Consider the following 27,847-nt stretch of genomic DNA (forward strand, 5'->3'; position numbering starts at 1 on the left):
CAGGATGCCGCGCGGCAGCAGGGCGGGGCTGTTTCCGCCCAGCGTGCCCCGCGCTGGGTGCTGTTGCAGCCGGAGTCGGCGCCGGAGCCGTTGCTTGGGACCCTCGCTCGCTCTGTTCCCGCGGTGAGGAGCCGCGCGCCACCCGCTTCCCGCCATGTCGGCCCAGGCCCAGATGCGGGCGCTGCTGGACCAGCTCATGGGCACGGCCGGAGTGAGTTGGGCGGCGGGCCTGACGCAGCCCGCGGACTGGCTTGGGCCGGATCGGCCGCGCTGCCGGTCGCCACAAGCGAGGGAGGCTTGAGGGGGCAGCTCCAGCTGGGGAAGGGTCAACGCCCGCCGTGGGGGGCCCATCCGGGGTCCGACCGCCCCTCTCGAGCTCTGCCTCCTGGGCTGAGCCCGCTCCCTTCTCCCCCGCCAGGCCTGGCTCCTGGGCCCGAGTCTGGTTCCCAGGACTGATCTTCGCTCCTTTGCTCGCTTCCGTCCCAGCGGGGGCCCTGGCGCCGGGGCCTGAGCCCCTCTCCCGAGCAGGGGCAGAGCCCGGTTCTCTTGCTGCCCCCTGCTGTGGAGGCTCCGTATCCAACACCTGAACTTCGCTGATGCTCCCTTAGCCTCTGCCTGCAGGGGCCCTGTCCAGCTGTGGCGCCTGTCATTATCTGTGTAGAGCAGAGCCCTCGGCAGCTGCTGGAAACATCTGCATGGTCAGAGTTACCAGAGTCTGTGATTGTTTCAGTACCTATCCCGGGCGGGAGGGGGACACATTGACTGCCCAGGTGTCTCACCAGGGCCTCTGCAGCTCACCTTTGAATAACTCGATTCAGGACTCCAGTGCCTGTTTGACACTTCTCTCTGTTTGTGTCAACTTGAGTGCCCACAGGTGGGATTTGGCTGACTCCTTTATAGGGAGCCTGGGTTTGAAATTGTGGAGCCTCTTCTTTTATAGTAATTAATCAGAGTAGCCTAGGTCTAGCCTGTGCAGACTTTCTCTTGGGACTCTTTGGAAACTTCAGCAGAGGATATGTGCTTAGTGTGCGGTTCTGTAACAGAGACAATCTAAGCCTCCCCTAAAACAGCCTTGAGTGCCTCTGCTATTGCATTGCAAGGTGAGCTGGAAGTCTAACTTTCCTGACTTAATATATAGTTATATGGAGAGACTTTCCGGCCTTAAGCTCAGAGGAAAAGCTCTGTGTTCAGTCAGTGCTTTACATGCAGAAGCATGCTAGGTAGGTTTGTATGTAGAAACTGAGCTCATACCAGTTGCCAAGGACAGGAATGTTGCATCCTATGCAAAACTATTTTCCTGCGATGGTTTGTATTTTCTTTTCTCCTGAGCTAGTGAATATTTAAACTCATTCTGGCACGTTAGCAGGGCTGTCCTGGTACTTTGCACTTTTTTTCGTAAGTGAATAAGTGCTTTTTCTTTCTTGTGTATTGAGTTGCTTTTGAATTGCTTCCCATATTTTTATTTCATACAAACTGAACAATTGTGGCCCCTCTATTTTATTTATAAAGGTTCAGTGTATCTTTGCCTGCCTACATCAATCTGCAAGGGAGTTGCAGAAAAGCCTCATGTTCATCGAGCCGTGAGTCACAACCAATTTTTAAAGCTGTTATAACAAAAAAAAGTGTTTGCTTTTTTTCACAAGTAATTTTAAGAGTGTAGCTTAGAAAGAAAGATAGAGAGAGAGAGAAAAAAACATTTTCAATAGACACTACATTAATCCTGGATGCTTTGCAAATCCTAAACTATATTCATACTTTAGTATTACACATACCTGTGTCATATACACAGATTAGCTATAAAATTGTCACATACCATTGCCACTTTGCCTTTACTTTTATGTATCATTCCCCTGACTTCCTTACTGCAGGTGTGGGCAAGAAAACTTTTCCTTTAAAACTTTTCAACAGTGGGCATAAAATTCTGCAGCTGAGGTCTTGAAGAATGCAGAAGGGTATAGTATGTGTTGGAGCTCGCAGTGTGTATTGACTAACTTAGTTTCTTTTTTTTTCTTTTTTGCTTTTCTGATATTGTCTTGTTTAAGTGGCTCCCAAGTGTAAAGTGTGTTCTGAGGGTGGGATGGTGGGGTGGGAAGTACATGTTTTGTGTTCCAGGCCGACACTTAAAAAGCTTCGTTCCTCGCATGGCCTTGGAGAAAACACTGCATATTTGGCTGTCCAAACCAATAGGACTGAAGCATTAGCTTATTGGATTTAGTAAGTAGCAGTTGCCTGTAGAAATTGCCAGGCACAGCCCTGTTTTGTGATTCATGGCCCTCTGATAGCATGGGTTTCGGTATCTTCTGCCCCTATCCTTTGTATATTTAAAAGAGAAAATAAAAAAATTGTCAGGGCTATCAGCCAGGTTGTCTTTTTTTCCTGGCTAGGCTGTCTCTTTGCAGAGGTAACAGGCCATGGTGCTATCTGGCTTTCCAGCACCGCATTTAATATGTGGTGTACTGGTTATCTAAATGCAATGTTAATATTTCAGTTGCCAATTATAGAAGTTCCAGAATACCTTATTCTCCTCTAAGCTTTTCCAAACAATCTTGGGGAACAGGAACGTCAAGTATTTTTAATCTGCATATAGAGGCGAAATGATCATACCAGCACCATCATGCTTTATCAACATTCTAATGCTTTCTTATTTAAACCAACACATGAATTTCAGGAGATGAAACCAGGCAAAGGGTGAAGTTTACAGATGATCGTGTCTGCAAGAGCCACCTCCTGGACTGCTGCCCTCATGATATCCTGGCAGGAACAGTAAGTGTCTGTCTTGGTAGTAGTAAGAGATGGTGAAATAAAAGGCAGTGGAAGTTGTTCAGATCACATCCCTGTTCCATATATACATCTTAGGAGATGCCAGTTAGGAAAGATCAGACTCTCTCTGCACATTCTCAGTGTACCTAGTGCATGAATTTCAGTATGACCATCTGTGACGCACACACGTTGCTGTTGAAAAAAATCTGCCTGTAGAATTATATGGAAGTGGTCAGAAGAGAAGGGTTTTAGTAATCCTGTACCTGGTACTAAAATAGAATAGTCTTGTCAGTTTGACATATTCGGTGCCTTTGAAACTTTCTAATGCTGATGTGGGACTTTATTAATCAAGAATTAAAAGTGGATAATGTCCATCAACATAGATTTATGGAAAATGGATAATTTCAGACAAACCTGGTATCTTTTTAAATGAGATTTGCAAGTTTGATTGATAAAGGTATTAGCGTTCATGTAATATTCTTGACTTCTGTGAGGCATTTGACTTGGTATCACATATTTTGATTAAAAATATAGAAAGATATAAAATTAACATGCCAAACATTAAATGGATTAAAATCTGGTTAACTGATAGGTCTCAAAATGTAATTGTAGTTGGGGAATCCTCGCTGAACAGGTGAATTGGTTCTTGGCCCTATGCTATTAAATACTTTTACCACTGACCTGGAAGAAAACCTAAAACCATCACTGAAGTTTGCAGATGACCCAAAAAACGAAGGAGTAGAAAATAATGAAGAGCACAGGTCATTGATGGGGCAATCTGGATTTCTTGGTAAACTTGGTGCAAGCAAACAGTGTGTTTTCATATGGTTAAATATAAATGTACCCATCTAGGAAGAGAGAATGTAGGCCATCAGGGGACTGTAGGATGAGGGACTCTATCCTGAGGAGCAGGATTTGAAAAAGATTTGAGTGTCATAGTGGATAATCAGCAGAACACCAGCTCTCAAGGTGCAGCCAAAAGGGCTAATGTGATCTGTGGGTACATAAAACTGGGGTCTCTTGAGTAGTAATAGAGAGATTTTTACCTCTGTGTTTGGCACTGGTGTGACCACTGCTGGAATACTGCATCCAGTTCTGGTGTCCACAGATCAGGAAGCATGTTGATAAACTAGAGAGGGTTCAGAAAAGAGCCACGAGACTGACTAAAAGATTAGAAAATCTGCTTTATAGTGAGACTCAAAGGGCTCAGTCTATATCTCAAAGGGTGACAATCACAGTCTGTAAGTAAAGTATCTACACAGAGAGTGAATATTTGATAATGGACTTTTCAGTCTAGCAGCGAATGGTCTAAATGTGATCCAGTGGCTGTGGAAGTGAAGTTAGACAAATTCAAACTGGAAATAAGGCATCATTTTTAACAGCGAGAGTAATTTGCCATTGAAACAATTCACCAAGAGTCAGAGTGGATTTTCTATCACTGACAATTTTAAAATCAAGAGTGGATGTTTTTCTAAAAGATCTGCTCTAGGAATTATTGTGGGGCAGTTCTCTGGTCTCTGTTATAGAGGAGGTCAGACTAAATGATCACAATGGTCTCTTCTGACTTTGCAATGTATGAATCTTAAATGGGACATGGCCACTTCCCCTTCCAGCCCACCTTCTGCCCTCAGCAGGCAGGATCAAGGCTCATTTGTGGAACTCTAAGATGTTTTTTAATTACTTTGTTTCTCTTCGATCTAATTTAATTCTCAATTCCCCATTTTTCCAGTCTCCAATCTTACTGCATGTGGCCCTGTCCTGATGGATTCCCCAGGGAACAACTTTCTTTTGATGGGGAATATATTAAAGTATTAATGGCAATTTGTAGTTCACTGTAATTTAGTTCTTAGGACTGGTTTGACTAAGTAGCATGTTAAAGTGTCAAAGCAGATTTTGTTTAATCTGCAGATGAAAGATAGAACCCAATTGCACCTCCCTGCTTTTCTAGTTTCTGCCTCCTTTCCTGGGAAAAATCTGGCTCATCTTGAGCGTTCAGTTCAAATGCATTCTGTAAGAGCAAAAAAGAGTGTAGGATTTTGATGGTGCTGATGAGACTTTATGCAATTAAAAGTATCCTAATTTGGGGTAACTGAGTAAAGATGAAAAAAATTACGGAAAATGGATGCCACCAGACAGATTGCTAAATTACAGTAAACTGAGATTATTTCAAAAGAAAATGCAACATGTCTTCTGTCATCGCCACACGAGAACTAGACTGCTGCATGCTGGAGATAAATTCAAATACTTGAATTCTTCTGTAGCCTTGCTTTCTGATGGTAAATATTAAAGTACTATAAAAGAAGTCATTTTATATTGCTGTAGCCAAGCTAAACTGCTTAAAATGCAGTTACTATTTATAGCCTTCCCTTTTATTATATGGGGGCTGAAGCTGGCATACTTGCTGCTAACAGAGGAAAGGTTCCGTCTTCCTGACATCTAAACCAGACGCATGCCCTGGGGGTGTGAATCCATTTTTCTGTGGGGAAAGTAAAATCTGCTGGGGATGTTAATTTTGAATTCCCTGAGTAGTAAATGATGCAAAGAATTCATTTAGCTCCTCCCACAACGGCCATGTCTTCCTTAAGTGCTTCTTTAACACCTCAGTCGTCCAGTGGCCCCACGGATTGTTTAGCAGGCTTTCTGCTTCTGATGTACTTAAAAATAATTACTGTTAGTTTTTGTGTCTCTTGCTAGTTGCTCTTCAATTTCTTTTTTGGCCTGCCTAATTATAGTTTTACACTTGACTTGCCTGAGTTTCTGCTCTTTTCTATTTTCCTCAGTAGGATTTGACTACCAGATATTAAAGGATGTCTTTTTGTCTCTTAACAGTCTCTTACTCTGTTTAGCCACGGTGGTGGTGTTTTGGTCCTCTGTTTTTTTTGTTTTTGTTTTTTAACTTGGGGTATATGTTTTAGTTTAAGCCTCTGTTAGGTGTTTTAAAATAGTTTCCATGCAGCTTGCAGGTATTTCACTCTTGTGAATGTTCTTTTTAATTTCCATTTAACTACCTTCCTCATCTTTGTGTATTCCCCTTTTTGAAGTTAAATGCTACTGTGGGTGGGTTTCTTTTTTCTCTGTACAAGCATTTTAAATTTAATTACATTATGGTCTCTATTACCAAGCAATTCAGCTATCTTCACTTCTTGGATTAGATCCTGTGTGCCATTTAAGACTATATCAAGAATTGCCTCTTCCCTTTGGATCCAGGACTAGCTCTCCAAGAAGCAGTCCTTACTGGTGTTTAGAAATTTTATCTCTGCATCCTAGCCTGAGGTGACATGTTCCCAGTCAGTATTGAGAGAGTTGAATCATTCATTACTATTTTCTGATATTATGGCTTCTCTGATCTCCCTGATCATTTCATAGTCCCCATCACCATCCTGGCCACATGGTTGGTAAAATAGTCTTACTGCTATATTCCTGTTGTTCAAGCATGGAATTTCTATCCATATAGATTCTGTGGTACAGTTTGATTCATTTAGATTTTTATTATGTTTGACTCTTAGCTTTCTTTCACATGTAGTGCCACTCCCCCACCAGCATGACATATTCTCTCAGTCCTACATGTTTTATACCCTAGTACTATCGTGCCCTGTTGATTATTGTTGTTCTACCATGTTTCTGTGATGCCTATTATATCAATATCTTCATCTAATACCAGGCACTCAAGTTTACCCAGCTTAGTATTTGAACTTCTGGCATTTGTAAACAAGCATTTATTAAATTTGTCAGTATTTAGTTGTCTGCCTTCATCTGATGTAATTGAATGGGACTCTTTTTTGTTTAACTAGCTCTTCAGTTCCTACCTGTATTTTTATCAGCTTCTATCCTCTTCTCTTTGCTAGGATAATAGAGTAGCCCCATTTATAAATCTTCACCTAAGAGACGTCTCTGTGTGAACCTTGTGCTGCTCTGCGCCTGTTGGCTTTTCCCCAGCCCTTACTTTAAAACTTTTCTATGTCCTTTTTAATTTTACATGCCAGTAATCTGGTTCCATTTTGGTTTAGGTGGAGCCCTTACTTCCTGTATAGGTGCCTCCTTTCCCAAAAGGTTCCCCAGTTCCTAATAAATCTAAATCCCTCTTCCAAAAATCACCCTCTCATCCATGCTTTGAGATCCTGCAGTTCTGTCTGACTGCCTCCAGTTCTTTTATTGTCACCCTCCAGAACGCTCAACTTGTCACATGGAGAAAGTGAAAGCATTTCAGAGAATGCTACTCTGAAGGTCCTGGACTTTCTTGTTAAGACAGCTGGTGAGGGAAATGTCAAATATGGTCTGTGTCCCCAAAATTTGACAGATGGTGGTTACAGGAACTTTAAGCATGTAAGAAAAGACACTCTCTCTCATCACTGCCTCCAATCCTACCATCATTTCTATTTCAGCTTCTACTTCCCATCCTAATAAGCCATCAGCTTTTTAGAAGCCAGGTATATACAAAAAATTTTGGTAGAATTTTCAGGAGTTGCTTTAGAAACCGTTTGCCTAAATGATTGCAAATTTGGATCATCCCCCATGAAGCACAGCAAATTTCAAGGTAAACATGCAGATTTTAGAGCATTTAAAAAATTGTCCTTTAAAAGAACAGTCTTCTCTGCTATAATAATTGTATGAAATTAATCATCAGCAAGTGCTTTGCTGTGTCCAGATCCCCCACACAGTATAATCTTGAATACACAGGAGGCTCAGTTCATATCAATGTGATGGTCTCAGCAGATTGAAAGCACCTCATGGAGTTGAATACATCCTGGAAAAATAGAACTGAGACGTGTAATCTGCCCCATTCATGTCAGTGAGTGTTCTTGTCACCTCCTCCCTAGTGCTTAAGAGGGGAATGATATACATCAAGCATGCCTGGTCTCAACTCCTCACCCAGTTTCAGTATGTTATGTATTCTTGTGTATGTTCCTAACATGCAAATTCTTAGTTCCTCACCCGAAAGGGCAGGGCTATCCCGGGTGCTGGCTCACATGGGGAGAATTGAAGGGGGTCTCAGATGTCCCCAAGAGGGGCAAGGCCCCCTAGATCATGGCACGTATGAGGTGGCACAGAGAGGGGCTCAGACACCCCTAGAGGGGAGAATGTGAGTCTAACCAATGCCCCTGTTCCTCCCAATTCCCCTGCCACCCACCTCTGTCTCCCCTCTCCTTTCACATGTCTAATCTATCATCTTTTCAGACAGAATTTGAGCACCTTCTGAATTTTCTGCTGTACTCAGATTCCCCCGTGCCCCCCCCTCCCCCCGCTTCCTTTGACAGGGGCATATTGTAGCAACATGCCTACTTCTTTCTTTTTTGTTTTTTTGCCCAGATTTGGATTTGGATTTACAGTGCCTTAGTATTACTCAGGTTTGATGGCTGTAATATGTCCTCTTGAGCTGTGCAGGTCCTATGAGTTGTGGCTGGCTAGCAAACCTCTTAAGCACCCTGTGTGTACATTTGTGTTGGTGGGTCCCATGCACTACCTGGGGGGTTAAAAGTCCAGCTAATCAGACCATGTACCACTCTTGGAGACCTGGTTTGATCCCTAGGTCTGCTCAAAGAAAGTTGGTAGAATCTGTCAACTTAAGAAAAGCTAGTGTGCTTTATTTCAGGATGGATATACCTTGGGAACCCTTTGCCAAAAGGATCTAAAATTTGGATCATTAAACCCACCTGGGAACCCTATGAGGCACACCAAATGTCAAGGCATCTTGAGTAACCATACAGATTTTAGAGCACTTACAAGAGTTAACCTTTAAACAGAAAGGTGCTCTCACCTTAACTGTAGCAGAGCTGGCTCTCTCCTGTAACAACTGTGGCTTGCGCCTGTTAGATTTATCTGGCCATCATGGATATTTCAAGGAAGCACGGAAAGTCATTATCCTGGGGACAGGGTGTCCACTCACTAGGCTTGCGAATGCCAATGCCAGGATGGAATTTCATTCTTCCCATTGGGCTGGTTTGTTAACAATCCACTGGCAGGAGAAACCACCTCTCAGCAATCTGATCAGACTTGTTGGTTCAGCTTCAGCTTCCATTCTCTTTTTTTTCTGTCTCATGACTGCTGAGCCTGGTTCCAGACCTGTGTGGCATAGGGAGCTGGCACAGAATTTCCCAGTGAAGAAAACTTTGTTTATGCTTTTGTGGTCCGTTCCACCTCTTGGGTTGCGACAAGCTACAGTTGTTTTGTTGTCACCCTTCAGAATTCGCAATCAAATCAGGTGGAGAAACATGGAGGAGGGAGGTAGACTATTGCACTCCCAGAGGCTGATGCTTAGCTGGAATTTCTGAGGGACTACTTGTCCTGAAGTGAATGCAGATAGCTCTGGCCTGGTGGTTGTCTAGATTGCTAGTGGATCTGCCAACAGATTGCCCTGGAACAAACAATGGCAGTATTTCTACCAGTGGAGGGACTGCAGCACTTCTGGAGGAAGTGTCGGCTGGTAATCTTTCCTAAATTGGGTAGCTCTATGAACTGATCATATAGTTTTGAGAGTGACAGAGGTGGAGTGTCACCCAGAGAATTGTAAGGGCACAAATTACCATTGTGCCTGCTAGCAAGAAACAGTGGTGAGCTGATGAAACCTGTGGCATGGCAGAGGTCTCATCCATGAGGACCTGAATTTTGTTGAATTTTTCCTTGGGCAACTCATAGCATCCAAGTTAGTTCTGAAAGATGCTCTTTGGGGTTAAGAGTTCTTGTGATGGAGTTACTGAATCTCCAGAAGAGCTCCTTTAGAAACATGTGATGCCCCAGGATCTGGATGGCTAGGCAAGTGTGGTGACCCTGCAACCAGTAGGTTGTTAAGATAGGGAGGGGGTAAATCTCAGTGCCCTGTTATCCATTTTGGTAGCCATGCTGAGACATCAATTGCATAGTCCACCCATGAAACAGATGATAGTCCAAAGGACATTGCCTGTAATTGATAGTGGTCATCCCTTATAGCATAGAAATGTTTAATGGCCGGGTAATATTGGCACATGAAGATAAGCCTGTTGAGGCCTGTGGAACTCGAAAAATTCTGGGAGATTGTTTCTTGATCAGAAAGGCCAGTGTTCTAACAGGAAATCAGCTTGGTACGCTGAAGTAAAGGCCCCCATGAAAACCTCTAGACATCTAGATTACCACAAAAAAAAGTGGAAGAGAAATCAAGGCTGTTCTGCTGATTGAAAGCAGGATGATTACCCCAAGGGAGAAAAGTTCCAAGATGCATTGCTTTTTCATGAGATCTGGAGAGAGAAGGGAGGAGTGTAGAATGAATTGGAGGACTTCTTGAAAGTGAGGTCTTGAGCCTGAGAGCTTGCCTCTCAAATCAGAGAAGTGTTATCTCTGCTTGCAAAAAATGTTGAACCTTGTTTTCAGGAGAAGATGGTTCTAGGTTGTGACTGGACCTCCTTGTCTCGTGGAAAATCCTCCTCTGGCTGGTGTTGGAAAGGAATTCTGCTAGAATGGCCCCACAGAACAAAAGGGGTGAAAGGATACTCGCCAGTCTGATATTGCTGAAAGCTGTAATTATCACAAACTGACCTGAAGCCGCTCTAGATTCCCTTTGAGAAATTTGGGCTCGACACGATCGTAACATCTTACTAGTCCTTCAGGGCTTTTTTCTAGTGACTTAATCCAAATGTTACCCTGTTAAAGGGATCTTGGAACAAGGCTGCTCCTGGAAGTGGTGGCTGTATTTAAAGGCCACAGCCATGTCTCCATTTGGCAGCTCAAACTAAGAGTAAATGGCTTGATAAGTCAGAGCAGTTGTTTCATTGTTAATAACTACGATGATGTTGATGTCACAAGTAATCATTTTAAAACTGATATTTCATCTCTGTGTAGTCTGTTTTTTGTGTTAATGTGCTTACTTCATTCTGAAACTTTCAGTCCTCCTCCTCCTTTGTACCTGTTCTGCTAGTGCGTGTGACTCGCACTGCTCTCTGTTTGCAGAATAATAGAAATTGGAGCTGTCCTCCATCACCTTGGGGCTGCTGCTGCAGGATTGTTCCCTATAGATCAGACATTTGTAGGCAGTTCTCTAGGTATTTTCCTCAGTTACTGGCTAGCTAATTTAGAGAGATTTAGTTTTAACCTTAGTCCTGCTCAACCCCGCTAATCATCTGGGGGTACAGGTACATACATACAGACACATCTCTGCAGCATGACTCTGCAAGCTCTGATGGAATTTGTTCTCCATTCCTACATGGACCTTTGGCTCTGGAGCTCTCCAGACGGTAAATACACTTTTTTCCATTTAAAAAAACAAAACAACCCAAGTGCTTGGCAGTAGATGCTGATAAACTCAGGGATGAAACTAGAGGGGTTAGTTGTAAATATTTTAATTAAACCTTTAAGCCCCTTAATTTTTTGGTTGATAACTTTGGAAATAGATTTAAAAATTGGGAGCAGATGGCAGAAGTGATTGAAGCCTCTTTTGGCAAGGAGGCAGTCCCACTTAGTCTCTTGTTAGCAAGGCGGATTAGTTTTAAATCAATGCGATTTTAAATCACGTATTTTAATTTTTTTGTGTTTCTACTTTTTAGTTATTTTCCTAAAGAGAGGTTGATTCTCATTGGCTGGTAACCATTAACATATGTTGATTGCAACTAAATATAGCCTTTTACACTACATTTGGTGGTGGTTTTGTTGGTTCTTTTTGCTAACCAGGAGGGTAAACTATATCTATATACCTTCATTTAAGCAGTTGTATAACTCAGCTTATATATATTCTTAGTCTTATTCTTTTACGTTATTTATGTTAGAAAATGGGGATTGATGCATTTCTTATTTATTAAACCAATTTTTAACTGTTGATTTGTGTCAAGCCCTATTTGTGTGTGTTTTTAATTACATTTGAATTTCAATCCAAACAGCATTTCATGTTTTTATTGCATAAAACTTCCTTTAAATATGCAGGATGCATAAGAAAAGAGTTTATTAAAACATGTTTGGCATTTAAAACTAAGGAAGTATTACCTATAATTAGTTGAATTGACCTTATTGTTCCTGGTCACCATGTCCTTCAAGATTTTAGAACTAGTAGATGTCACCCTCTCATACCTAGTTTTATTCATCGACTGGAAGAGCTTTCCTGCTTTTTCAACTCCTAGTTGGTTTCCTAACTTCCAATTAACTAGTCATGGGCCTGAAGTAGTTGAATAAACTGAAGTGAAGAAAATATTCTCTCTCCACTTGCAGAAAAGGGTACTGTTGTCAAAAACTAGTTTAGCATTTCAACAAACTTTGGTTCCTGGTGCTTAGCTAGTGATTTCCACCAGTTCAGTATTTTGACTTCCTTCAAAGCTGGTCAGCAAACACATATTCCTTAATACTATTTTTTGTTTAATTTACGTGATTTTAATAATTATAGTTTATCAATTTTAAATTTAATTGTAAATAGGTTTTTTAAAATAAATGTGTAATTTAAATTAAAACACTTTTTTTATTTAAGTAGTATTTTTTTATTATTTTTATTAATCCTGCTTGCTAGTCAGGTCATTCGTATGGGCTTGTGCAAAAGAGGCGTTGGTCCAGTGGGACTTCAAATCCATAGCTGCATTAGGCTAACCCTGTGCAAGGTAGCTGTCAATGGAACTCTTAATACTACTCCACAAGTTAGTTGCTAGCAGACACGTGGACATACTGGTCACTGGCCCCATCCTTTCACCTTCGGACTGAGTTACTCTTAACTAGGAAGCAGCACCTGAGTGCTGTGGGGTTGTATTGGGTTTCCCTGGAGACTTTCTCAGTTACCCCATGCATTTTTCCTGTTGCCCTTTAATATTAGGAGTCAGATAACTAGTTCATTCTACGTGCCTCTGACTGTTGAATGATATATTTTGCTTGCATATAGTCAAATAGTTCTACTTCAGAAGCACCTGGAAGAATAATCCAACCAAACACATCTCTTGCGGCCACTTCTCATATTGGTAAATCAAGAAAGAAAATCAGTTTCTAAATTGCCTTTGCGGGTGTGATACATGAAATGAGCATTTACACAGCTGTCAGCAGTTAAATATCAGTGCTTGTTGCAGCAGTAGAAAGTTCTTACATTGACCTTATCTTTACTTTCCCATAGCGCATGGACCTGGGAGAATGTACAAAGATCCATGACTTGGCGCTGAGAGCAGACTATGAGATTGCAAGTAAAGAGAGGGACCTATTTTTTGAGCTGGATGTAAGTATTGTGATTTTTAGTTATTTGTGTGTAAACAAATCAGTGTAATTTCTGATATCAGAGCAGCAGAGTCCAGCTGACATTTCTGCTCATCTTTCTGTTTACTGTACTATTTGCTAATTTGTAGTCCCTTTCCCCATGTCAGCCTGATGCTGAATTGAAAGGGTAAAATTAATTACGGCATTTGCTAAACCTAAGAATAAAAACAGTCAAGCTGCATTCCTTTCCTGCTCAGCACTGCCACTGTTCTCAGCGAGGCGGGAAATATCATGCTGTGATGAGCTGCGAACAGGGGTGAATTCTAACATTAGAAACCTGCTCTGTGTAATCGTACCTTTGTCAGCCTGTTTTTCCACATTGATTTTGTCCATTGGAGCTGCTCAAGGGTAAAATCAATGCTAGCTTTCCCAGCCCGGCTACTCTGGCATATCTGTGTGCACCAGTTCTCCATGTAGTGGTGTTTCAGTGCACCACATCTGCCATCTAGGTGTGAATCCCCTGCTAGATCTCAGAATGTAAGACTTTGTCAAGTTACAGCCAGATCAGAACTCTTCAGAGCAGTTTTTCATTCTCTTTGCTCACATCTGTGTTCAAAATAAGGTGTAATGACCCTGCTGTAGTTACTTACCTGGGAAACGTGGGGAGGGGGACAGGGATCAGTGAAATTCCCTTCCCTAAGCATTCAAGCAGCTGTTGCCTCTGTGTTTGCCTCATCCTGGTGTCACAAGAGTCTGGCATTTGATTCTGTTGCTCCCTGCCCTAATTTCATTTCTGTTGAAATAACAGAACCCAATGCTCTTTCTACTGACTGTTTTCTATCTCCTGCTCCTTTATTAGCTCAGTATTTTTCTAGCTAAAGCAGTAAATTTGTCTTCTCAACTGTCTCATTAATTACTGGCATCCTGCCATTCCCCTTCCCCCCTTTATGAGATCACTGATATCCTGGACTCCTAGTTACCTTTGCTTTTGCATCCTACCTCTCTTCCCTCACACTAAGGCTATGGCTGTACTACAGAGCTTACAGCTGTGAATTCAGCTGCACCAATGCAGCACTTCTAGTGCGGACGCTCTAAGCCGACAGGAGAGAGCTCTCCTGTCAACTTAATTGTTCCTGTCCCCGCGAGTGGTGGTGGCTATGTCGGCAGAAGAAGCTGTCCCACCGACATAGCACTGTCTACACTGATGCTTAGGTCGGCATAACTTATGTCACTCGGGGTGGGGAAGGTGGTGGCTTATTCACACCCTTGAGCGACGTACGTTATACCACAATAAGTGGTAGTGTGTACATAGCCTAGGAAACACTGTATCCTGGCTCCTTAGAGGAGTAAACGACACTGAGTTAAAATATATATATATATATATGGTGGGGTGGGGGGTGTTAGGGCTGAGCACAACCTCCTTTGTGGGGTAGGAGCTCAAATCCCAACTGTATCACTGCTTCAAAAGACTAACAGATGAAGGGAAAAAGACAGGCTGATCTCCACCATCCATTTACAAGTGTGTGTTCCCCAGAGTGGGTGCTGCTAGCATGAGGAATATAGGAATTGCTGTACTGGATCAGGTCAGTGGGCCATCTGATCCCAGTTTGAAAATCTTGCCCTACATCCACTCGGGTAAAAAAGGAAAGCTGTGTGGTGGGTTGTGATCCGTAAAGGAATCCTCCTGGCTGGCTCTTATTAGTGAGAGAGCCAGAGCCCAGCAAGTGTTGCTTGTATAGCAAAAAGCATCCATAGTTACAGTTCTTGGTTTGAACATACACAGGCTATGGATCACCTGGAGTCCTTTATCGCAGAGTGTGACCGGAGAACTGAGCTGGCTAAGAAACGCCTGGCTGAAACTCAGGAGGAGATCAGTGCTGAAGTGTCTGCAAAGGTATCACTCTTCAGTTCAACATTTGTTCTGAGGGCCTGTGTGCACTGTTATGACTAGGCCTATCTATGGTAAAATGTGATTTCTAAAACAGGAGATCTAAGTTACTTTTAAGCTGCGTGCTGCACAGCAGGCTATCAAGGGCCACGCAGACGGGGAGAGGTGCCTCTCCCTGGCCCCAGCCCCAGAGCTGCCCTGGCTGGGGAGAGGTCAGTGAAACTTGCAAGGCTGGTTCAAGCACCTGGATGTTAGGCCCTTCCCTGTGTAATTATTTGTTCCATCCCATTTGTTAAAACTTCAGGTGGAGGTGTTAGCAAATGCTAGGGAGGGAATCCTCCAAGGGAGCTGTCATCCATGCACAGGGGGAGTGGGCCTGAAGGAAGTTCCAGTCATTGTTAAAAGATCCTAGTAGTGGTGGGAGGCAGGCAGGAACAACAAGGGATAGAAATTGGGATCTGGAGGGAAAGGACAGTTTTCTCCCCTCTCTGGGGGAGGACTGCAGGCCACTGGAACCAGCACTGGGTCATGGTGGCGATGGAATAGTTTATTGTAGGTCCCTGTGTATCTGTAGCTATGAATGCAAGTGAAGGATTCATTGCCTGCAAATCCCACAAGCTTTACAGGGTTCTTTATCTTATTAAAGCAAACTCCTCTCTTTAGGCAGAAAAAGTTCATGAGCTGAATGAAGACATAGGAAAACTGCTGGCTAAAGCTGAGCAGCTGGGAGCTGAAGGAAATGTGGATGAATCCCAAAAGATCCTGATGGAAGTGGAGAAGGTCCGAGCAAAGAAGAAAGAAGCAGAGGTTTGCCAATATCAACACTTACTGTGTTCCCATGTTTTATGTAATGGTGAACTGAATTAGTAAACAGAGCACATAGCAGCCAGCTGGGCAGCCTCCCCTCTCCAGCTGCACAGTGAGCTAGCAAGTGATTGGTCTCAAAGAATGAAAGAAGATGAGATGTTCTCTCTAAGCTTTCATCTGTCTAACAATGCCTGCTGCAGGGTTTCTTTCTTTAAAGCAGCTGGTACTAGACATGATGAGAGAGCAGATACTGGGCTAGATGGACCATTGGTCTGATCCAGTCTGGCAGTTAGCAGGTGCTTTTTAGGTCTTTTTTTTAAAGCAGGAGGTTGGTTGCACAGTAATAGTAATTTCTTGCACAGATTTACTGGAGTGTTAGAAGTGGTCCAAATGTTGAGAATGAGATTCCTGTTTAAATTTAAAGTACTCACTCCAAGCTTTCTGAGGGTTGCATGTGTCATGTATGTGTTAGGGTGGTTTCCTCTGGTTTTGAGCTGTCTCTGCCTCTCCGCAGGAAGAATACCGCAATTCCATGCCCGCATCCAGTTTCCAGCAGCAGAAGCTGCGCGTCTGTGAGGTCTGCTCAGCGTACCTTGGTCTCCATGACAACGACCGGCGTCTCGCTGATCACTTTGGAGGCAAATTACACTTGGGCTTCATTCAGATCCGTGAAAAATTGGACCAGTTGAGGGTAATCAGTTATATTTTAAACCCCATCCCTCCACCTTGGCCAGCAGTGGCCCGACAGCTCTCCTGTGAATACTTATTCATTTAATTTGTTTTGTAACCTGCTGGCTTTGGTTTGTATGGAAATTCTACACAGTCTTTGTTCTGAAACACGCTGAATTCAAGATCGATGAAACTCCAAGTGGAGGTTTGCCTAACCTCGCTTCTGGTTCAGCCCTGTAATGTCTGCGTAACTGAAATTGTACCCATAGAGGAACAGGGCAAAGAATTACACTAGACTGGCTTCCTCCTTACATCAATGGGGCTCTTGGTATGTTCTGAACTGGAGTCCGTAGGACTGGGCCACAATTTGCAGTGGGAAGTCTGTCATTTGTTTTAAAAATGATACATATATTTTTTGGCTTTTAGTGTTTTTTTTTTTTTATAAAGCACTCAGACCAACTGGTGAGATGCTGTACCAATGCAAAGTGTGTTTACAGAGTGCAGACAATGAAGGTCTAAGTGAAGCAGAAGCTGAAGTATTGATGATGGAAGGATTTTCAAAACATGAGCTTGAAGTGAAGTTGGATTCACAGACAGTAGCTTGGCTCATGTGAATGGTAGAACTGACACTCAGCCAAGTCAGTCATGTCACAAACCTTACAAGTGAACTGGTGCTTTCTGCTTGCTCGGATCAGGGTTCTCCATTCTGTGATATGGTTGAGTATTTGTATTATAATGAGGCCTAGAGGCACTAACCAAAATCAGGATCCCCTTGTGCTAGGTGCTTTACATACAAACAGTGAGAGAAAATCCCTGCCCCACAGAGCCTACAGCCTAAACAGCTAATGCTACTGCTAACAGTCACAGGCACCCAGAGCTGTATGACTTGCACTGGTATACGTTAGTGATGCTTTCAACGGATTTAGGGGAAACACAGGACTTTGAATGGAGGTCCTAGCAGGCAAGTAAGCAACTGCTTTTGAGGTGTTAAATAATCTGTAACAAAGTCTGTACCATCCATGTTTTGTCTCGTCTCATAAGCAGTTCTTTATATCCTCACATCCAGCATAAACAGGGTGACATGGGTAATTATAGGCCTTTTAGTCTGATATCGATCCTGGGCAAGGTAATACATACTGGACTCAATTAATAAAGAATTAGAGGACAATAATATAATTAATGCCAATCAGCGTGGGTTTGTGGAAATTAGATCCTGTCTGATTAACTTGATGTCTTTTTTATGAGATTTACAGGTTTGTTTGATAAAGATAATAGGGTTACTGTAATAATATACTGCGACGTCTGTAAGTTATTTGACATGATGCCGCACAACACTTTTTGATTAAAAAACTCAGGTGGTAAAAAATTAACATGGCACACATCAAATTGATTAAAAGCTGGCTAGCTGATAGGTTTCAAAGTGAAATTGTAAATGAGGAGTCTATGGGGATGTTCTATGGCCTGTGTTAGGCAGGAGGTCAGACAAGATGATCGCAATGGTCCCTTCTGGCCTTGGAATCTGAATCCCTTTCAAGCCAATAAAGAGATGACATGATGTGTTGGAAAAGCAAATGTTGCACAAATCTATTGAATTACTGCATTTTGCCTCCAACTGCAAGGTCTTCCCGCTGTCTTAGTTTACTCCCTTGTTGTGTGTCTAACGCAGCGTGTGAATTCTTTCTCAACTTAGAAAATGGTGGCAGAAAAACAGGAGAAAAGAAACCAAGATCGTCTGAGGCGGAGAGAAGAGAGAGAGAGAGAGGAGAGAATGGGCAGACGGTGAGTGAAAGCAAGTGAGCCCCTCTGCAGGGATGGGCTGTAAAAGAGTGCAGCTCTCCTAATTGTGGCTGTTACAAGAGGCCTGAAAATGACAGACAGATCCTTTCCAAAATAATGGTGTCATTAAGGGCTAAGTTGTTGTCTCTGTGTAAGCTCCTAGGAGTGCACTTGATTAATAAAAAAAAAACAAAAACCACTATATAGACTTTTTTTTTTAATCTTCAGCTGCACTGCTGAAAGCTAGAGGCTCCTAGGAACTTTCAGGCATTTGGTGGCTTATCCCTTGCTTAAGAAACCAACTCTGAACCACACGGCTTCAACTATGGCCCAGTCTCTATCCTTCTGAAATTAGTAAGAAGGTGCTGCTGGTTCTGCTCAAATAGCTCCTGCCATGCACTAATTCCATGAACAGACTTCAGGTGAGGACATTTTAGTGAAACAGCACCAATCTGTGAGTGAAGATGTCAAGGCAAGGAGCAGATGGCAGCCATCTTCGCTAATTAAGAACATAACGGCCACACTGGATCAGACCAAAGGTCCATCTAGCCCAGTATTCTGTCTTCCAACACTGGCCAATGCCAGGTGCCCCAGAGGAAATGAACAGAACAGGTAATCATCAAGTGATCCATTCCCTGTTGCCCATTCCCAGCTTCTGGCAAACAGAGGCTAGGGACACCATCCCTGCCCATCCTGGCTAATAGCCACTGATGGACCTATCCTCCGTGAATTTATCTAGTTCTTTTTTGAACCCTGTTACAGTCTTGGCCTTCGCAACATCATCTGGCAAAGAGTTCCACGGGTTTTGTGCGTTGTGTGGAAAAAATGCTCCCTTTTGCTTGTTCTAAACCTGCTGTCTACTAATTTCATTTGGTGACCCTTAGTTCTTGTGTTATGAGGAGTAAATAACACTTCCTTATTTACTTTCTCCACACCAGTCATGATTTTATAGACCTCTATCATACCCCCACTTAGTTGTCTCTTTTCCAAGGTGAAAAATCCCAGGTTTATTAATCTCTCCTTTATATGGCAGCTGTCCCATACCCCTAATCACTTTCATTACCCTTTTTCTGAATCTTTTCCAATATATCATTCTTTGAAATGGGGTGGCCACATCTGCATGCAGCATTCAAGATGTGGGCATGCTATGGATTTATATAGAGGCAATACTATATTTTGTCTTACTATCTATCCCTTTCTTCAGCAGCCTTTCATACCTTACCAGTGAGGTGCTTTTGACTTACCTTTGGACACAACAGGAGTGCCAGGAATCTTCCTGCTATGGTTCTGCTCATTACTGTTTGAGAAATCCCAGAGGCTGTTTGCTCTTCTTGGTGGCTTTCAGCTGTGGGTGGTTCTTGTTGCCTCTTGTTCAGTGTGGATGTAGATACCCTAGGGGAGAGCGAGACAGCGTGAGCTATTGTGTTTGTATGCTGGTGACCCAGAAAGAACGCTCTTCCTGCTTCCTCCAGTGTGACTGACAGACAAAGATATTGCATGGAAACCAGCTGGCTTAAGCTCAGCCTGGACATGATCATGCCTGTTTGCAGGGGGCAGCCTCGTGAGGGGAACTGGCAACATCTGAGTGCCCTATCAGTTGGCAGCGTCTCCCCATTCACTGTGAAAATGGTCCACAGTCTCAGGGCATTACTGCATACATCTCTGCAACGAGACCCCCAACATGGTGTCCAGAAAATCCTTTTGTTGCCTTTGGATGGTCAAAAACAGAGCTCTCTGCTCTCATCAGAGACCTTGCTTCAATCGTCCTGCTTTTGTGGCAGCTAGGAAGTGCTGCTGCAATGTGCTTTACCTTGGACCGATCGGGGGGTTGCCCAGCAGGCACTGATGTGGCTGGTGGATGAGGTCACTGTGCTGGCTGCCAGGATTGCACCCACAAAAATGCAAGGTGCTGGTTCCTAAAAATGAAACCCTAAATGGCTTATGGTCCAGCTTCCTCCTGGTAGCCCCCTCTCTGACCCACCTCATGGTCGTAGCGTCCCTGGTTGCTGTCGTGTGTCTATTTAAGGAGAGTCCTCTCCATAGTAGCCTCTCAACTGTGGAGCTTGTTTCTGCCAGAAACTCACCAAACCCGACCTGGCTGCCTTGAGAAAATACTCAGTTTCTTTGGTCAGACTGTCCCACAATCCTGGCTCAGTTCCCCCAGAGGCTGCCTCCTCTTAGCTCTTCCTTACTTATATCCTTCCAAAAGCCTGGTTCCTAAGGGTCAGGAGGGAGACGCAGGTTAATGGCTCCTTAGGTGTGGGATTGCTGGTGTGCCAGCTGTTCGTGTTGGATCCCATGCCAGAGCCAGCTGAGCATGATGCTTCTGGACATACACAACGCTATACATGCTAAGTGCTTAAACTGTTGGCCTGGAACCTCACTTGGTACCTGCATGCTCCCCATATGGCTTTGTCTGAGCAGATACCACAGCCCTACTTCAGCCTTTGACTCATACAGAGCACACATTCCCACCCGTCTGAAAGTTCAGGCCTCTTCCGGAGAGTCGGATAGTGGTCAGTACTTTTGAAGGGAAAATTATCTTCCTAAAGCTGTCAAATTCCATACCTGTTAGAGCGTGACATTTTTATTTGAAGATACAGTAGGGAACACCAAAAATTATCTTAAACCTCGTTTGTCTATAAGAAGGCTCTGCTGTTCTGTTTGTCAAGTTGAGCTACATCATGGGAGCAAGACGATGTTGATTTAACTTTTCTCATGTATCAGCTGTACCTTAAGCCCAGCTTGTCAGCATGTGCTAAATCTATGTAGCTCCAAGTTCAGTTCCAACCTTGGTACTGTTCTGTTAGCAGAATTCCCTTTTTCTTTTCCAGTGCTATAATTAACTAATAATTCCTTGTTGCTAAGTCATGATACATACTGACTTCATTCAGTAAATGCACCCTCTCAGTAAAGTCCCTTCCTGAGTATGGGGTTCTGTCCTCTTAGCCAGGTGTTCTTTGTTTAATAATGTCCATTTAAAACAAGACTTCACCCTTCACTCAACATTTCTTTCATGTAATTTTCTGTTAATGGATGTGTGCAAGGTTAAACTGCCAGAATGGAGTTATTGCAGAACTAAAGTTGAACATGCAACCTTAAGTCTGAGCTACTGTGCAACTCCTTACGATAGCTTTAAAATTCATGGTCCCAAGAAATCTCAGCTACATGTGTCTAAGGCAGTGACTTTCAGTCTACGAACCCCAGGTTCAAAACCACTGTTCTATAGTAATGACAACCTTAGACGTAGTCTGCAGACTCTCAGGTCCACGGACCACAGGGTGAAAACCACTGGTCGAAGGTGGTAGACAAATGATGAGATGTTAAGACTGTACATAACAGAGGGCAGCTTGCATACTTAACACTACAGTGAATGGGGGTGTGTTGGTTTTGCATTTAATTATTGTTACGTGGAACACCCGAAACCAAGTTGAACGAGTGCAGTTTTTTGGAGTTGAACAAGCCATTGAAATACATCTGATTTCCACTATGCTGGTGGCCGCAGTTGAGGGGGCAAGTTACTCAGTGTCCTTGAGAACAGCAGTGTTATAGAATGAGGGATCTTACGAAAACCTGTAGTGATGTCTTTGTTGTTCACTCTCTGAAATAAACTTTGCTCTTCTTTCTAGGTCTGGCTCCAAAAATAGAGATCGCAGAAGGTGAGTATGTAAATCTTACGAAGGCTTCTTCAAATGCAGCATGTGCATGTGCTTGTTCCTGCCTAGTTTAATGGTGTTTGGTTCCTGGGTATGATAATCAGAAGCCTAGTAATACTTTCAGTAGCTGCTGTGATTTCCCAGACCCACCTGTTACCCTCATTTGAATGAAAATGGGAACTGCCACAAGTGCTCTTTCAGGACCGTACACTTCCCTAGTCTCTAAAAGTGATCTGTGTGGGCAGAGGAATGTGGTAACTTGAGAGAAAAGAAGTGCCAACTAGTCCAGACATCCAGGCACTGGGCACATTAACTCCAGCATTTAAACAAGTGAATATGCCGGATTCCTGTTTGCAGTAGATGTCTGTATCGTTTGTGTGCACAGAGCTTTGCAGTCCCTGAATGGAAAGCGCTTTGTAAGTACAAAGTTGTTGGGATTCCTGCAACTGTAGATGGATTCCGGATGTCCCTGGCACATCCAGTACAATGGCATTCTGTGCCAGGAACAACTTTGTGATCATTTAACTTTTCTCCCCACTTCCTTACAAATATATTGTCACCCTTTGCTGCTTGTTTTAGGACAGATTGAAATGAGTTTACTTTTTAAGGTGCAGCATTTTCATAGGAAAGAGTTCTTTTGCAGTCCTTCTAAAGATCTTGCATGGCACTTCCGATAGCCATTTATTCCTCAGCTTCTCTTCCTTTAATGTGTGGATCCGATTTCTGACTGCCGCACTGTAGCTGTGCGCTTTATCAGCATGTGTTTGAATGGACATTGAGGTTAGGAGCTTGCCAGCTGGTTTCCTGTTTGAAATTTACCAGCTTTGGGTTCTGGTTGATTGCCCTCCGTCCCAGGATGGTGTGTGCTTCCTGGGCTGGGCTGCCTTCTATGTTAGGAAGGATGTATAGTGAAGCACAACTGAAGTTGGCTGTTGCTGTCTCTTCAGATGCACTGTTACTCTGGAATGCCCCTGTCTTACCTCCCTGTCAACATGGTCATCTCACGTTTACAGAACCTTGGGGTTTGAAACAGCTTGTTTGTTCTCTCAGATCACGATCTCGGGACAGGAGACGAAGGCGCTCACGATCCGCTTCCCGTGAGAAACGGAAGTCCCGCTCCAGGTCCCGAGAGCGAGATAGACACAGACGCCATCGGAGCCGCTCACGCAGCCACAGCAGAGGTCACCGCCGGGGTTCCAGAGACAGGAGTTCAAAACACAAGTATGTACTCTCCTTCACACAACACCACCAGCAGGGGGAGCCCTTCTGTGGGAGTCCTTGATGTTGTGAATGGCCTTCCACCCAGGTGGAGTGGGGCTAACCTTAAAGTTAGGAACTAAAGCATGTAGGACAGTGGTTTTCGACCCTTTTTTCCTTTGCAGACCCCTAAAAAAATTTCAAATGGCAGTGTGGACCCCTTTGGAAATCTTAGACATAGTCTGCAGACCTTCAGATTGAAAACCACTGTTCTGTAAGAACTGTGACTAACCCCCAAGCCTGTGACGTTCTTCCTCATGGTCATTTGCAGATGATGGTGCCAGGGAGCAAGTTGAGGCATGATTGCTGTAATGGAGTCTCAGCTTAGAGATGTGTGTCTAGAGGAGAACCTTTGCTTTCCTTTTTGAATCACAACGTGAGGGCCCGCTGCTAGAGAAACCTTTCCCTCACTCACACCATTATAGAAAAAGGCCAAAGAGCCTGCTGGGGCAAATCTGGAACGTCCCTCTTGGCCTGCTAAAAGCAAAGTACAAAAGGGATGTTTGGGCATCAGCATACCATGGGCTGGCTACTGCTTGCACAGCTGCCTCCTGGTATGGTTCTATATCATCTCAGCATTTAAGGGGGTCTCAGACACATGTTCTTTTCTGGTGGGTTGTCATTGGGAAAGGGGTAAATTGTGTGCTGGAGCCTGGACTACCTCTTGATGGTCTCTGGCATGTTCTGGCAGGAGGGATGGATGGTTCTCTAGGAATTCCTGTGTTCTGGGAGGGCAAGGGGACTGCAGGAGTTATGGCATTTCCCCTTTACTCCTCTCTTCCCTCAAGGTCCCATATTACAGAAGAGCTTGATGTGTCTCTTTGGGAGCTGGCCCCTAAAACAGTCCCTGGGTTATTGGAAGGCTGGGAGCAGGCATCTAAGTAATACTAAATACTCTGCACCTCAAGGGACGAGCGTGCTCCCTTGCAGTACTCGTAAGTCCAAAAGCCAAAGACCTAAATGCTGATCCTGTGTGTGCACGCATGTCACCAGGTTTTTTGCTGAAGTCAGCCATAGCATGCTCTAACCATGCTCTGGACAGCTTGAGGAAGCTGTGTTTAGTACTGCATCCCCTTCTTGAACCCACCTCAGTACAATGCAAATGATATACAACGCATTATGCACACATGGTGCTTGTGCGACTGCTAGCTCAGGAGCTACGGGTAATAAGAAGGGTTTTTACAGATATGTGAAGGGGGAGGGAAAGGATCAACAGAGAGAAAGTAGGCCTGTTAATAAAGAAGGGGGGGTTGAAAATAATGTTGACTCACAAATGGCTGAGATACTAAAGTCCTTTTTTAAATCTGTCTTGAACATGAAAAATAAAGAAAAGAAGTTTGGACAATTAGGAAGTGAGGAAGACCCTGTAATAACTATTGCTAAAGAGCAGGTAAGGGAATACTTCGGAAAACTTCAACATATACAAACTAGCCCCCGTGGATAACATGTGCCCCATAGGAATTGGCTAACAAACTTATTGTTCCAGTGACAGGCATTTCTGAAAACTCATGAACTGGGGAGGTTCCAGAAGATGGCGAAAAGCCAGTGGCAATTCAGTTTTGTAAAAAGGAATTAGTGAGCCTGACAATTATGGTTCCATAGCAAAGCAGAGCTCTCCAAACGTCTGGAAACTAATGGAATTATGGGCGAGGGGCTAAAGAATACACTTCAAACAGGCTAGCTTGTTTTGGGGGCTGAATGACTGAAGTAGAGATGAAGACAAGATGATGGCTTTGATGTATCTGGGTTCTTTTGAAAGTGTTTGATTATAGTGTCTCAACCTTACTTTCTAGAGTAATTGAAGCTTGCGTGTAAATGAAACCCTATGCCAACCTTTTGTGACTTTCAAGGAAATGTTTCTCTATCGTAGGAGCTCTAGAATAAAATGCTTCCCATGCCCTCTGAAGGTACCGGAGGTGTAAAAAACCTGATGGGAATAGCACCTCTTGAAGGGTGCTCGATGACTAGTTGACTCTTAGCATGGTCACTACTGGAAGATTGGGCTTAAGGAAGCTAGTTTACTTAATTCTGCCTAGGCTGAAGTAGTCAAGCCTTGATTAAAATCCTAGCTACCTCATGATAACATGTGCTAGCAGAGTGGTCCCTGAGTCCAAAATTACAGCTGTGTTTTGAACAGAGGATGCTGGCAAAACTGACAGTTCTCAAGAGGCAAAGTACCAAAAGCCCACGACTACACAAACATTTGAGCACAAGGAGGAGAGTCAATTTAATGTAAAGGAGCACTCTAGGCAGGAAGCCACTTCACCAGAAGTGCTGTAAGAGAACCTGAAATAGAGCTAAAGTGAGAGGAACCATACACACTTCTACTGTTGCCCTGTAGGCAACACCCTAAAGAGTCTCTTGTGTCAAGTGATTTAAGGGAAGAGTGACAAAACCTACACATTTCTCTTACCACTGAGAAATGTTACCTCAATTCACATTTTTCCTTTGGTTTGTGCACATTCAGAGGAATTAAGGTTTTTCTTGCTTTTTTTAAGTGCTTAGCAACTCATTTTGTGTTTCCAGTGTTTGAGAAACTCTTACCACTGAGAAATGTTCCTTGACTTCCACAAACAGTCAGATGATGGTGGCTGTTACACAAAGCTCACCGGAGACTGTCTGATCTTTCAGTTCACTGCAGGGTGACCTGTAGTCCTGACCTAGCATTATCTATGCATGTACCTCCTGAGACATACTTTATTTCCTGATAGGAACAGCTCTTTGCCATCAAGTGCACATTCATGAATGCTTTTTGAGGCAAAATGTTACAGTGGTTTGGTTTGTACTTCAGATCCTCTAGAGACCGATCTTCAAGAGAAAAGTCACGAGACAGAGAGAGAAAAGAGAAGAGCTCTTCTGAAAGACGGCATGAGAGCACAAATGGCAAATCTCGTTCCAAGAGATCGGAAGAGAGAGAAGCTGGCGAGATCTGAACTCAAATGATCTGTATTGCACTGTAAATAGTCTGATAAACATTCTACAACAAGCCTAAATTTCCCATTTATATTTACTGAACACAACTCATCTTTTGTAGTTTTGAATTTGTATTATTTGGCAGATAGCTGTGAGTTTGTAGAGATACAGTGTTACGTACTGGTTACCAGGATTTTGTTTTAGTAGGAATAAATAAATCTGATGAATTGACTTCAACACAGGTCAGTGATTTACATGTGTTGATTGGCATGACCTAAGGAATGCAGCAATTAGAGCTAGTGCTGTGATTGGAAACGTAACCTGCTGTATCATTTGTAACACTGATGCCCTTTTGGAATGTCCACTTGCCCCTTCACACAATTGGAGTTTGAGATCATCAGTAGCACTGGTGCTACCTCAATTCACATTTTTCCTTTGGTTTCTGCACATTCAGAGGAATTTAAGGTTTTTCTTGCTTTTTTTAAGCTCTTAGCAACTCATTTTGTGTTTCCAGTGTTTGAGAAACTTCTCTATTCCAGCTAATTTAGGACAAACAAAACTAGCCTCTAATTTCCGGCTTAAACAACTCTAGTTCATCTTCATGACAATGACCAAAGTACCTGGGGCACAATACTGAGATATTACTAGGGATAGGCCCAAGCATATTTACACATACCTACTATAAAAAGGCCTGTGTTCAAGTGAAACACAATATCTGGATTGATCTCTTTGTAACGGAGTTCAGTCATGCTTAATGGAGGTAGCCTTCCAATCAGGGTGGAGCAGAATTGTACTTTGTACTTGTGATGGCACTGTGAGCTATGGCCTCTTAAGACAGAAGGTTGCCTAATAAGGGTGGGCCCTTGGCCTGGTTTCTGTGTGTATGAATTTACACTGAACTGACTTATCTCATTGGTGCTTACAGCTGAGGTGAAAGGAGCCTGGACTACAGTGTGGGAAGAATCAAATACCTGTAACTAGATGAATTTTAAAATTAGGGAGGAAAAACTTCCTCGGAGTTCACTGTGCCAGCCACAGTGGCAATCACAAGGCTCGTGCTATTGTGAGACTTCCCACAGAATAATTTAGCTGAAGCAGTTAGTATGTGCAGAATCAGGAACTAAAGTAATGTAACTCCAGCCACTGCTGTCCAGTTTTGACTTCCCAACCTACTCATTAATTAGGTTAGGCAGGTATCTGAAATTAACAGTTAAATCTTACCATTTTTCCGTAGTGGAAACTTAAGGTATTTGTAAATACTAATGCATTAGTGTGGCCAGCGTGTTAGGGTTTTCCAGCCTTTTTTTTTTCCTTGCTGAGCCTCTGATAATTCACTTAACTTTTCAATTTCCTTTAATTTGCGGGGGAGTGGGGTTTTTTGGTTTTTGTTTTTTGCAGAGGTGCAGGAGTTGTCCTTGGTGTGTTAGTCTTCTAGATGCATGTTTAGGTATTGCGGGGGAATCTAGTTCCTTTTTGTTTTACAACTAATACTGCATTTAAATTATTGTTTTGTAATCTCTATACATCACAGTTGGTGAGCTCCTGCTTTTCAGGGCTCTTATTTACAAGGTCATCATTAGAATAAATTAACCTGTGATGAGGGAACGTCACACAGGTTGGCAGCTGAATGATATGCTGGGCTCAACTCTTGTCTTCAGTTACACCTGCAGCTCCTGTTGAAGCCAATGGCAGGGGTATACATGTTGCTTAGAGCAGGGCCTGGCCCAGCATATTTCCTTTCCAGGAACACAAAGGCTTTAATAACAAATAAAACTCTAAAGCTGATCACACAAGTGTAATGGAGTGTTAGAAAGGAACCCACCGTGCATTGATTTGTTGTATGTTGCGGTTTATCATGTTGGAGCATTTTGTTTTTTATAGCACCTTTGCTTATGAGGAGTTTTGGTCTAAGTATAAAAATGTAAGTAAAATATGCTGTTCTCTTGCCAGTCTTACTCACATTAAAGATTTATGTTTGTGGATTGGAGTGGTACTCTGG

General features: G+C 43.2%; 1 protein-coding gene across 7 annotated transcripts; it reads left to right on the forward strand.

Moving 5' to 3' along the window:
* LUC7L (LUC7 like) lies at positions 1-27,830 on the forward strand. Of its 7 annotated transcripts, none has more exons than XM_032781592.2 (11): positions 8-211; positions 2,669-2,763; positions 12,806-12,904; positions 14,666-14,776; positions 15,434-15,577; positions 16,092-16,268; positions 17,937-18,025; positions 21,652-21,681; positions 22,729-22,899; positions 24,264-24,325; positions 25,727-27,830. In XM_032781592.2, exons 3-10 carry the CDS (start codon positions 12,809-12,811, stop codon positions 24,289-24,291), a joined length of 846 nt encoding a protein of 281 aa, XP_032637483.1. In that variant the 5' UTR covers positions 8-211; positions 2,669-2,763; positions 12,806-12,808; the 3' UTR covers positions 24,292-24,325; positions 25,727-27,830. The 7 variants fall into 7 exon arrangements, with proteins under 7 accessions (XP_074925496.1, XP_032637483.1, XP_074925498.1 ...); XM_075069397.1 differs by lacking the exon at positions 24,264-24,325 and adding an exon at positions 1,510-1,580 and having other exon boundaries at positions 47-215; XM_075069394.1 differs by having other exon boundaries at positions 65-215.
* The last annotated feature ends 17 nt before the right edge of the window (positions 27,831-27,847 follow it).

Source organism: Chelonoidis abingdonii, chromosome 9 (genome assembly GCF_003597395.2).
Source record: "Chelonoidis abingdonii isolate Lonesome George chromosome 9, CheloAbing_2.0, whole genome shotgun sequence".
NCBI classification, from domain to species: domain Eukaryota; kingdom Metazoa; phylum Chordata; order Testudines; family Testudinidae; genus Chelonoidis; species Chelonoidis abingdonii.